At 45.8% G+C, this 12,692-nt stretch overlaps 1 protein-coding gene across 7 annotated transcripts in view; it reads left to right on the forward strand.

The window, feature by feature from the left end:
* The window catches only part of HMBOX1 (homeobox containing 1), a 69,345-nt gene that overhangs the window by 20,054 nt on the left and 36,599 nt on the right, over window positions 1–12,692 (forward strand). For 5 of the 7 annotated variants that reach the window (XM_069975803.1, XM_069975799.1, XM_069975797.1 and 2 more), the window contains one exon: window positions 11,586–11,760. In XM_069975803.1, coding sequence (XP_069831904.1) covers window positions 11,729–11,760 — 32 coding nt within the window. In that variant the 5' untranslated portion in view covers window positions 11,586–11,728. The remainder of the gene's footprint in view (window positions 1–11,585; window positions 11,761–12,692) is intronic. The other 2 variants (XM_069975800.1, XM_069975798.1) reach the window with 1 other exon arrangement.

Consider the following 12,692-nt stretch of genomic DNA (forward strand, 5'->3'; position numbering starts at 1 on the left):
ATCTGCTGCCATCTTGGTGCAGACACCACAGCTGGGTATGTCTTGGTGGTCCCAGGGTCCTCAGTTTGGTCGCAGTGTTTCTTACCCTCTCAGTAACAGAAAGGCTCCGGCTAATTATAGGCCATAAAGATGAGTATGAGCCGACACTAATATATTCACTTCTTTATACAGAAAATTCATGTTAACCTTACGCTGCCTAATAAGTGTTAATTCACTATTGATCTGTGCTGCTCCTGTATGGCATAATGACTGCATTATCTCTGCGGGGTGTCAGGGTCAGCGCTGTAGGGACAGTAATAGATCATCCGTATCAATGTATGCTGAATATACGCCCGTCCGTCACCGCTGCTGTGACCCCTCTAACAAGTCCGGCATTTGTTATCCAAATGGATCATTAGAGGCCACAGCACCCGTATCCTGCTCCCAGATGGACGGTTTAACAATGGAGCGCGGCTTTTCATCATTTTGCCATATAAAATCCAGTCACAATGACCGCTGATGGGGACACAAATGTTGCTGCCTTTCTGATAGCTGTCGGGCAGGAAATAACCTGAGCAGGTAATCAGAGCAGTATTATAGTAGTTATATTCCTGTATATAGGAGCAGTATTATAGTAGTTATATTCTTGTATATAGGGGCAGTATTATAGTAGTTATATGCACAAGCCAAAAAGACAGAAATGGCTGCACATCGCACCCATGGCTGACACGAAAGCTTATTCAGCTACACTTAAAACCAACATCAGAAGTTAGTATATAATTTGGCCAAACCATATTGCCTCATGTACCACGTGCAGGTCTTCTGATACACATGAGTCCCTAACCAAAAAACATCACTGTGCCGGTCAGCGACCACAATCCCTGCAGAGCGTGCGCAAGCAGAGAAGGGGGGCCACGGAATGGCCCCGAAACCCCATTGTCACAGGACCAGACCCTAAAGGGCCCCCCGAACCCCGCAGGCGCCACCGGCGGAAAAAGTGGATGCCAAGCAACACAAGTGTGAACAAAGCTTTTTCTTCCCTGAACCGCATTTTGTTTTTCTCTTTTCTCCGTGTTTTTGCACTCCTCCTGGTGAGACCCACATGACCGCAATTAGCAGGAGACACCTGAGTGCACATGGTTTTAATCCCTCCTGTCTTATCCCATTCTGTCTGCAGCAGCTATGGTGAGTGCAATACCTTATCCAGACTTGTGCTGCTTGGGGGCGACCTTCTCCGCCGGTGGTGCTGGCCGGGTTCTGGTGTGGTGTTTTTGGGTCTGGTCCTGTGGCATGGGGGTCGCAGGGCCTTCCCATGGCCCCCGTTCCCTGGCTGTGCGCGCCTGCGGGGTTGGTGGCCACTGACTGGCACGGTGTGGACTTAGTGTAGGGACCCATGTGTATCAGATACCGGCACGAGGTACATGGGGCAGTATGGCTTGATCAATTCATACACAAAATTCTGATGAGTTTTTCATTTAGCCTAGGGGCACTAGTATCAGCCATAGGTGTGAGGTGCAGCACTCTTTTTTTTTTTTTTTTTTTTTTTTTTTTTTTTTTTCTTCCTTGAACCGCATTATAGTAGTTATATTCTTGTATATAGGAGCAGTATTATAGTAGTTATATTCTTGTATATAGGAGCAGTATTATAGTAGTATAGTAGCTGACCGACACGGTGTGGAGTTAGCGTAGGGACCCATGTGGACCAGAGGACCTGCGCGGTGGTACACGGGGCAATATGGCTTGATCAATTCATATACAGACACTCTGGTGTTGATTTTTAATATAGGCCTAGCGGCATTAGTATCAGCCATAGATGGGATGTGCAGCCGTTCCATTTTCTCCAGTTCGTGTATTATAGTAGTTATATTCCTGTATATAGGAAGCAGTATTATAGTAGTTATGCGGTTCAGGGAAGAAAAAGCGCTGCACCTCACACCTATGGCTGATACTAGTGCCCCTAGGCTAAATAAAAAACTCATCAGAATTTTGTGTATGAATTGATCAAGCCATACTGCCCCATGTACCATCGTGCAGGTATCTGATACACATGGGTCCCTACACTAAGTCCACACCGTGCCAGTCAGTGGCTACCAACCCCGCAGGTGTGCACAGTTAGGGAACGGGGGCCATGGGACGGCCCTGCAACCCCCATGCCACAGGACCAGACCCAAAAACACCACACCAGAACCCGGCCAGCACCACCGGCGCAGAAGGTCGCCCCCAAACAGCACGAGTCTGGATGGGGTATTGCGCTCACCATAGCTGCTGCAGACAGAATGGGAAAAAGACTATAGTAGTTATATTCTTGTATATAGGGGTCAGTATTATAGTAGTTATATTCTTGTATATAGGAGCAGTATTATAGTAGTTATATTCCTGTATATAGGAACAGTATTATAGTAGTTATATTCTTGTATATAGGAGCAGTATTATAGTAGTTACATCCTTGTACTTAGGAGGCAGTATTATAGCAGTTATATTCTTGCATATAGGGGCAGTATTATAGTAGTTATATTCCTGCATATAGGGGCAGTATTATAGTAGTTATGAGCTGGAGAGAATGGAACGGCTGCACATGCCATCTATGGCTGATACTAATGCCGCTTGGCCTATATTAAAAATCAACACCAGAGTGTCTGTATATGAATTGATCAAGCCATATTGCCCCGTGTACCACCGCGCAGGTCCTCTGGTCCACACGGGACCCTACGCTAACTCCACACTGTGTCGGTCAGCGACCGCCAACCCCGCAAAGCGTGCACGTGCAGGGAAGGGAGGCCATGGAACGGCCCTGCAACCCCAATGTCACAGGACCAGACCCAAAAAGCCCCACCAAAACCCAGCCAGCACCACCGGCGGGGAAGGCTGCCCCCAAACGACACAAGTATGGATAGGTATTATAGTAGTTATATTCTTGTATATAGGAGCAGTATTATAGTAGTTATATCCTTGTATATAGGGGAAGTATTATAGTAGTTATATCCTTGTATATAGGAGCAGTATTATAGTAGTTATATCCTTGTATATAGGGGCAGTATTATAGTAGTTATATTCTTGTATATAGGAGCAGTATTATAGTAGTTATAGTCTTGTATATAGGAGCAGTATTATAGTAGTTATATCCTTGTATATAGGGGCAGTATTATAGTAGTTATATTCTTGTATATAGGAGCAGTATTATAGTAGTTATATCCTTGTATATAGGGGCAGTATTATAGTAGTTATATTCTTGTATATAGGAGCAGTATTATAGTAGTTATATCCTTGTATATAGGGGCAGTATTATAGTAGTTATATTCCTGTATATAGGAGCAGTATTATAGTAGTTATATTCTTGTATATAGGAGCAGTATTATAGTAGTTATATTCTTGTATATAGGAGCAGTATTATAGTAGTTATATTCTTGTATATAGGGGCAGTATTATAGTAGATATTCTTGCCCCTTTGGCACACTTGATGCTACCAGTTAGATGATACACTTTGTGTCTTGCCTAGATTTCTGCTCATTGTGTGTCCTTTCTGTTGCTCTTTGTGGTGATCGGTGTTTTCCATGGTTGGCATTTCAGTACATCTTCCCTGATCCCCATGGGGGAGATTTAGCAAACATGGTGTAAAGTGAAACTGGCTCAGTCGCCCCTAGCAACCAATCAGATTCCACCTTTCATTTTCCAAAGAGTCTGTGAGGAAGGAAAGGTGGAATCTGATTGGTTGCTAGGGGCAACTGAGCCAGTTTCACTTTACACCATGCTTGATACATCTCTCCCATAGTGTTTCTCTGCTTACCAGTACACAGTCATCACCTTGTGTGCTGTGATGGTCCCTGTATTACCATATATATGTCTTGCTCTCAGCATTGTGGCTGGAAATTCATTGTAACTTCTCAGTGTGATGTCGTTCTCTTTCCTGGAACCATGAGGAGTGATGGAACAAGCACAATGAGATGTCACCTCTAGTATATAATGTGCCACCTCTAGTATATGTTGTGCCAGAGCTGATATAATGTAGAGTAAGTGGCTCGGAAAGGGCTGGATGTTATGTTTCTCATATTCAGACATAAATTCTTCATCGCCAAGTAAACCATCCAGTTATTTCTGCCTATAGTATTATATACAGAGGATGCATTATGTATACAGAATAATATATAGCCAGGGTTATCACTGGTCATGTTATTGCTGCTGAGAAGCCGAAGTGAGGCAGAGATTACACAGAAGCACTGTGGACATAGAACAGTTGGTACACTGGTCTCTACACAAGGGATAGCTGCCCAGAGCTTTGTGGCTGGTGAGATGAGTGAAGCCTTGATTTACCTTTCAGGTACAGTGTGGATCATCTGTAGTGGACAGATTGGCTGAACTGGGAGGTACCAAGCTTATAGTAAACTATCCCCCACTTTGTCCTGACCTAGCTCTTACTAAAGACACATTATCCCTGACAACATTCAGTAGACCACAGGTTGCAAAGAGGCGAGACACCTAGTGGCTAAGGGCTTTATTACACTGAGCTATAGTCGGCTGAATCGGGCCGATATTATTACATGTAATAAAGACAATGGTCAACTGAAGAGCCGATAATCAGCTGAGTTTAAAAATCATCAGCGGTGACCCCGCTTCCCTACAAGTAATTGTTAACATGTCCGACGTCTCATGATAGAGTGTATGAAATAGTTCTTTCCAGACTCCCCCGGTGTTCTCCAGCCTTTCTGTGGGGTTGCCCAGTCACTGAAGCTTTTACTTCCGTTCCTGTTCCTGAAGTGACAGGCCACTCTGCTAAGCACTGGCCGCGGTGCTGTCCCAGCCGAGACCAGAAGCAACAATGACTGGAAGGGAATTCGCATAGACAAGGCTGGAGGACACCGGGGAACATTATCATGTAAGCATACACTACCAAAAGTTTGGGGTCATCCAAACAATTTTGTGTTTTCCATGAAAAGTCACACTTATTCACCACCATACGTTGTGAAATGAATAGAAAATAGAGTCAAGACATTGACAAGGTTAGAAATAATGATTTGTATTTGATATAATATTGTTTTTACATCAAACTTTGCTTTTGTCAAAGAATCCACCTTTTGCAGCAATTCCAGCATTGCACACCTTTGGCATTCTAGCTATTAATCTGTTGAGGTAAGCTGGAGAAATTGCCCCCCACGCTTCTAGAAGCAGCTCCCACAAGTTGGATTGGTTGGATGGGCACTTCTGGCGTACCATACGGTCAAGCTGCTCCCACAACAGCTCAATGGGGTTCAGATCTGGTGACTGCGCTGGCCACTCCATTACCTATGATAGAATACCAGCTGCTGCTTCTGCTGTAAATAGTTCTTGCACAATTTGGAGGTGTGTTTAGGGTCATTGTCCTGTTGTAGGATGAAATTGGCTCCAATCAAGCGCTGTCCACTGGCATGGCGTTGCAAAATTGAGTGATAGCCTTCCTCAAGGCCCTATTCCACGGAACGATTATCGTTCGTATTCGGCCGATATCGGCCGCTACGGACGATAATCGTCCGGTCGAATAGAGTGCAACGATCAGCCGACATCGTTCATGTCGGCTGATCGTTGCAGTCGCTTGTTTTTCAACATGTTGAAAAACTAGCGACTGATATAGCAGCGATCTGCTGCCGTCGCTCCGTTGAATAGGAGCATCGGCAGCAGACGCTGCTACATCCTATGGGCTGCCCGGACGATCAGCGATCCCCCGGGCAGCCCCCCCGCAGATCCCCGCCGCGTTGAATAGCGGCGGCAGCGAGCGGGAAACGAGGAGCAAACGAGCGCTTAGAGCGCTCGTTTGCTCCTCTAAACGACCTGTGGAATAGGGGCATTAGGGCCCAATTTCACTGGACGATTATCGTTCGCATAATCGTTAACCATCTCAAACGACCGCTATTGCGAAAGACCTGAAAACGTTCACTCATTTTCATGGAAACATAATCGTTACTTATGATCGTAATTGCTATCGTTTTTTCTTCGCTATTTATTCGCTATTGCGTTCGTATCTATTGCGAACGACCGAACGATGTCTTATTCAATGCGCACGATTTGCGAACGTTTTGCGAACGAGCAACAATAAAAATAGGTCCAGGTCTTATAAAGCGATCAACGATTTCTCGTTCGGTCCTTAATCGTTAATTGCATTTCAACCGAACGATTATCATTTAGATTCGAACGATTTAACGATAATCTGAACGCTCGTCCGGTGGAATAGGGCCCTTGTTCAGAATCCCGTTTACCCTGTACAAATCTCCCACCTTACCAGCACCAACCCCAGACCATCACATTACCTCCACCATGCTTAACAGATGGCGTCAGGCATTCTTCCAGCATCTTTTCATTTGTTCTGCATCTCACAAACGTTCTTCTTTGTGATCCAAACACCTCAAACTTGGATTCATCTGTCCACAACACTTTTTTCCAGTCTTCCTCTGTCCAATGTCTGTGTTGTTTTGCCCATCTTAATCTTTTTCTTTTATTGGCCAGTCTCAGATATGGCTTTTTTTTTTTTGCCACTCTGCCCTGAAGCCCAAAATCCCTCAGCCGCCTCTTCACTGTAGATGTTCACACTGGTGTTTTGCGGGTACTATTTAATGAAGACGCCAGTTGGGGACCTGTGAGGCGTCTGTATCTCAAACTAGAGACTCTAATGTGCTTATCTTCTTGCTTAGTTGTGCAACGCGGCTTCCCACTTCTTTTAATACTCTGGTTAGAGCCTGTTTGTGCTGTCCTCTGAAGGGAGTAGTACACACCGTTGTAGGAAATCTTCAATTCCTTAGCAATTTCTCGCATGGAATAGTCTTCATTTCTAAGAACAAGAATAGACTGTCGAGTTTCAGATGAAAGTTCTCTTTTTCTTGCCATTTTGAGCGTTTAATTGACCCCACAAATGTGATGCTCCAGAAACACAATCTGCTCAAAGGAAGGTCAGTTTTGTAGCTTCTGTAACGAGCTAGACTGTTTTCAGATGTATGAACATGATTGCACAAGGGTTTTCTAATCATCAATTAGCCTCCTGAGCCAATGAGCAAACACATTGTACCATTAGAACACTGGAGTGATAGTTGCTGGAAATGGGCCTCCATACTCCTATATAAATATTGCACCAAAAAACAGACAATTGCAGCTAGAATAGTCATTTACCACATTAGCAATGTATAGAGTGTATTTGTTTAAAGTTAGGACTAGTTTAAAGTTATCTTCATTGAAAAGTACAGTGCTTTTCCTTCAAAAATAAGGACATTTCAATGTGACCCCAAACTTTTGAACAGTAGTGTATCTTTATTATTTTACACCAAAGCAAGGACTGCTTGGACATCGCTAATAAGATTATATATATATGTACACACACTGTGTATGTCTGTGTGAATATAGCCCTTGCTGCCTGATAATCAATCCCTCACTTTTCTGGAATATCGGCCCGTGTGGTACAACCCTGAGGCTTTTCAGAGTTATTTTTCTAGGGTAAGAAATTATTTATTATTTTTTAGGTGACTTCCAACACTGTTAGGAATCCTACTGAGGAAAAATGTTTGTGACAGTGACTGTATGAGATGGGTCACTGTGTCATTACTGGACAGTGCCATCATCTTTATGGTGTTCATCCATTATCACCATTCTTACTGATCGGGTGTCTCTGCTTGTAGGGTCTTCTGGAGGTATATACTCTTTCTCGTCGGGTGCTTTCTCGCCTCTTGCAGTATTGCCTATAGTCCTCTTAACAGAATAGCTGCTCCTAGGAAGAACCCAGTCCTGAATATTCACCATTTGTAAACTATTTGACTGACTGTAGATTATTGTGCTGTGCCCCCAGCGTCATTTAGCTCTGTAACAGACCTTCTAAGGGTCTTCTGTATTGAAGGGGCGCTCCAGAGAAAAAAAAAAATCTTTCTTATAAACTGGCCCCAGTAAGTTTATACAGATTTGCAAATTACTTCCATGTAAAAATCTCAGTCTTCCAGTACTTATCAGCTGCTGTAAGTCCTGCAGGAAGTGGTGTATACTTTCCAGTACGACAGTGCTCTCTGCTGCCACCTCTGTCCATGTCAGGAACTGTCCACATCAGTAGCAAATTTTCATAGAAAACCTCTCCTTCTTTGGTCAGTTCTGGACAGAATAATGTGAAGATGTTGGGTTTCTCGTGTGAACTTCTCCCACGATGTGGCACAGCCCTGTAACCATTGTATTCTATACATATCCCTATAGATGTCTCCCCCATCATCTGATCCTGTCCCTATAGATGTCTCCCCTCCTCACCTGATCCTGTCCCTATAGATGTCTCCCCTCCTCACCTGATCCTGTCCCTATAGATGTCTCCCCTCCTCACCTGATCCTGTCTCTATAGATGTCTCCCCTCCTCACCTGGTCCTGTCCCTATAGATGTCTCTAGAGATGAGCGAACCTGGAGCATGCTCGACTCCATCCGAACCCGAACTTTCGGCATTTGATTAGCGGTGGCTGCTGAACTTGGATAAAGCCCTAAGGCTATTTGGAAATCATGGATATAGTCATTGGCTGTATCCATGTTTTCCAGACAACCTTTATCCAAGTTTAGCAGCCCCCGCTAATTAAATGCCGAAAGTTCGGGTTCGGATCGACTCGAACCCGGTTCACTCATCTCTAGATGTCCTCCCATCAGCTGATCCTGTCCCTGTAGATGCTACCGTCTCCCCCTCCTCTGCTTATTGACTGGTCCGGCTGCGGTGCAGTCTGTGATTACATTACACGTTGGGCTTTGTTGTGCGCAGTATCTCGTCGAGCGCCTCTTCTCCTCATCCCTGTAATGGGAGCTGACAGATTGTTGCTATTCCATCTCTGAATTATTTGCAGTCCTAGCGCTGCTTACAGGCGTCGCTGGTGGCACCAGTCATCTATTAGTGCACAGATTGTCTTATTTCCCTTCATCTTCTGGAATGACGGATGACATTCACTGCAGGCCGAGGAGCCCTTAAAGAGACAGCGTCCTGGGTAGTCCTGTTACTGTCCTGGAGAGACCCCCAGTGACCTCCCCCTATGTAGTATTACAGCTCATACAGTATACATAATCTATAATTATACATTAATGATCATCCTGTGTTATACTTCAGAGCTGCTATAACTATTCTGCTGGTGGGGTCACTGTGTACATACATTACATTACTTATCCTGTACTGATCCTGAGTTACATCCTGTATTATACTCCAGAGCTGCACTCACTATTCTGCTGTGTACAGCATTACTGTACATACATTACTGATCCTGAGTTACATCCTGTATTATACTCCAGAGCTGCACTCACTATTCTGCTGGTGGGGTCACTGTGTACATACATTACTGATCCGGAGTTACATCCTGTATTATACTCCAGAGCTGCACTCACTAAATCTGTTGTTGGAGTGGAGATCAGAGGACTGTAATTCTGCTCTTTGACCCTATTGATGCTGCAGGCAGTGTTAAGCAGTAGATATTGGGATGATGTTACAGTGAGTCCTTAGACGTCTGGGGCTCATGCCTTATTCTGCTTACCCCCATTATAGGACCCCCGGCCTGTGTGACTATATTCTGTACAGACATAAGTATTATTAGTGCACAGGTTACAGGTATATACTGCTCATATCTATATCCGCCAGCACCTCCAGGGCTTCAGTAACCATTTCCCTTGATAATATCACAAGCTTCATCTCGTCTTTGTCTTTATAGATGTAATGACATTGTGCTTCATTTCCGATTTTATTACGTGACTATATAGATATAATTTGTCACTGAGGGGGGGGGGGGGGTTACAGAAGAGGTGACAAGTCCAGTAACCTGATGGTAATGGTGGAGTCTTACTAAGTGAAGTTTGTCAATGTTCTGACAGAAACTGGGTAAAATTGCAAAAATTCTAATCGTGCCTTGAAGCGGATTTGACCTGTGATGCATAGGAGAAATGTGACCAGCAACTGCAGTGGAGTGCCGATCTCGCTGACTGATGCTCATTTGAGGCTATGGACAGCCAAAGAACTGTTAAAGGAGAACTGTGGGCTGTGGGGAATTTTGGCATATAGCTGGGTAGGGGGAGGATGAAAGAAGTAACATGCTCTCACCTCTCCAGCGCTGGTATTGGTGTCCCACAGCTTCGGTCTCCCAATCCCGGACACCTCTGTGTCTAAGTGGGGACCTGGGACGTGACGCCTGTCAGCGGCCAAGACTGGACCCAGCTTTGGCCACTTTCTGGCTGAGCAGGCCTGGGACGTCACGTACCAGGTCCCCGCTCAGACCTAGAAGAGGCCGGAGCTGCTGGACACTGACACCTGGAGAGGCGAGAGCATACTTTCATTCTGCCAAAATCACCCCAGCCCAGAGTTCTCCTTTAACATATAAGGACTTCTAGGCCTTGTTACCGCGTTCCGTGTACGGTCCATATATACAAATGATGTGTGAAAAACCAGATTATCGGAACTCCTGGCATCATGTATAATTATGATTGTCAGGAGCTGCAAAACCTTTTCAGTCTTAAATGTCCTGAACTGTAACAGAGGTGCTACTGTACTGATATAACCGAAGATTCCACACTCCAAATTACTTAAAGTGTACCTGTCTTCATAAAAAAGACTTTTGACAAGAAGCGGGGAGAGGACCACAGCTGCAGCGCATCCCCTCTTCGCTCTGAATTAAAAAGAGTCAGACTTATAATGGAGCTCTATGGAGACCGACTTTTACTCCAAGCAAGGAGCGGACGCACTGCAGCGCATCTTCTCCCTGCTCTATCTCCCGATTGGTACGTCCGCTCTATGGAGTTGGGCTCCATAGAGCTCCATTATAAGTCCTGCCGCGGTTCTGTACGCCACATGTGAGCATGGTCTGATATTACCCTCGGTTCTTTCCGTGTATTTCCTGCAATTTCCTAAATAAAATGTTTCTATATATATTAGTTATGTTTGGCAACCATCAACCCCAATGCCTCTGGAAGATGGCGTCACACGGCAGTGCCGTGCAGCGTTTAACCCCGTCTTAGCTGGAGCAGACGTCACCGGCCCCGTCTCAGCGTGTAAATGTCAGCCGTCGTCTGCGGCTCGGGCTTTCTTCCCCCTCCTCCTCCCCGGCTCTCTTGAAGTCCTGCTGCCTTGTTTTTCAATTAGCCGCTATCTCAGACAGCCCTATTGACATCAATCTTTATACCTAGGAGATTCTTCCCCGTCTCATTTTTTTTCTTCTTTTCGAGATGCAGCATTTCAGCCAAGTCTGACTAATCTTTATTCCGTATCTGCGCTCCCCACCCTAATGCATTGTTTCCCTGCACCGCACTCATGCTTCTCCTCTTGGCAGGTGTCATTTGGAGGGGTGCGGTCGTACCCCGTACAGGTATATGGCGACATGAGGACACTCCAAGGGCAACTGTTATATATGTATCCTGGAAAGCTGGGTGATAACCAATCTGGCTGCTGTGCTATAGTGCAGTGATTCCCAACTTGTGGCTCGTTGCAAAACTACAACTCCCACCATGGTGGGAGTTGTAGTTTTGCACCTGCTGGAGATCCACAGGTTGGGACTACTGCCAACCAGACTGGACGCTCTGGGAGGGTGGGTCATGCATAGACAATGTCCTCTAATTCGCCAGGTCATCATTTCTACACATCTTAATGTCGTCTTCTTTCATTCAGCAGGTTCATCTATTCTCTGAGGACACGAGGGACCAGCCAGCGATTCCCCTGAGGGCCGTATAGCCGCTTCCTTGGATCGGATCTGCCTTCTCTCCCCGGCATGGTGCCCAGCCGTGGCTGGCCTCGCCTATGATCCTGCTGATATGCGTCCATCTGCAGACGGAAGTGTCCTGAGGTCAGCAACTTCTTGTGGCTTCTTATCCTCGTAACTTTATTGCTGTAACTTTATGTGACTACTAGGCAGGGATAATATAATGTGACATATACTGATATTGTGTAATGTTATATGTAGATTATTTGCTTGTCTCTCCGTGATACTTTGTAAAACACCTCTCCAGGTATTCACCTGCTGCTGAGCTTAAGTTCATACATAGCAGCCAATCAGAAGAAGCTGACACCCCCCCCCTTCTTAAATAGAACACTTGCTCCCCATATAGAGTGCTGACAACCCCCCCATAGAGCATTGGACTGTGACACCACCCTCCCCCTATAGAGCGCTGACACCCCCGCAACCTCCCCCCCCCCCCCATAGAGCATTGGACTGTGACACCTCCCTCCCCCTATAGAACGCTGGCCCTGCCCCCCAGTCAGTTGCTGTAAAGTTACCTATTAATGTAGTAATGACTGTATGGATTACTGTGAGCAGGTAACCGGATAGGCCCCGGGTATGGCACTTTTCATGAGGGTTATTTGTAAGACACCACGCACTCAACGCTTCATTAAGCTGTTTGCATGGCCGCTGATCCCACTTTCATTTTCCGCCTCATCGCTTTATTCAGTACCTGAACTTCCTCAGATCCCCTCGGCCCCATAACAGGAAACGATCTGCCGTCCACCTCGCTCATCACAGCCCAGGAAAACATCAAAGACTCTGCCTGTCACCACAGCATGCCTCATCCTCTGCCGATCAGAGTATCAGAGACTTCTCCCATCACTGTGGCTTGTCTCGTCCTCTGCCGATCACTGCGCTTATCACAAGCTGAAAAACATCAGAGAGACTCTCCCTATCATGGTGGTGTGCCTCTTTCTCTCCCCGCCAGGGCCTCTCGTCCCAGAGGCCCTCCCCGCCAGGGCCTCTCGGCCCAGAGGCCCTCCCCGCCAGGGCCT

This window comes from Dendropsophus ebraccatus, chromosome 6 (genome assembly GCF_027789765.1).
Source record: "Dendropsophus ebraccatus isolate aDenEbr1 chromosome 6, aDenEbr1.pat, whole genome shotgun sequence".
Lineage (NCBI taxonomy): Eukaryota > Metazoa > Chordata > Amphibia > Anura > Hylidae > Dendropsophus > Dendropsophus ebraccatus.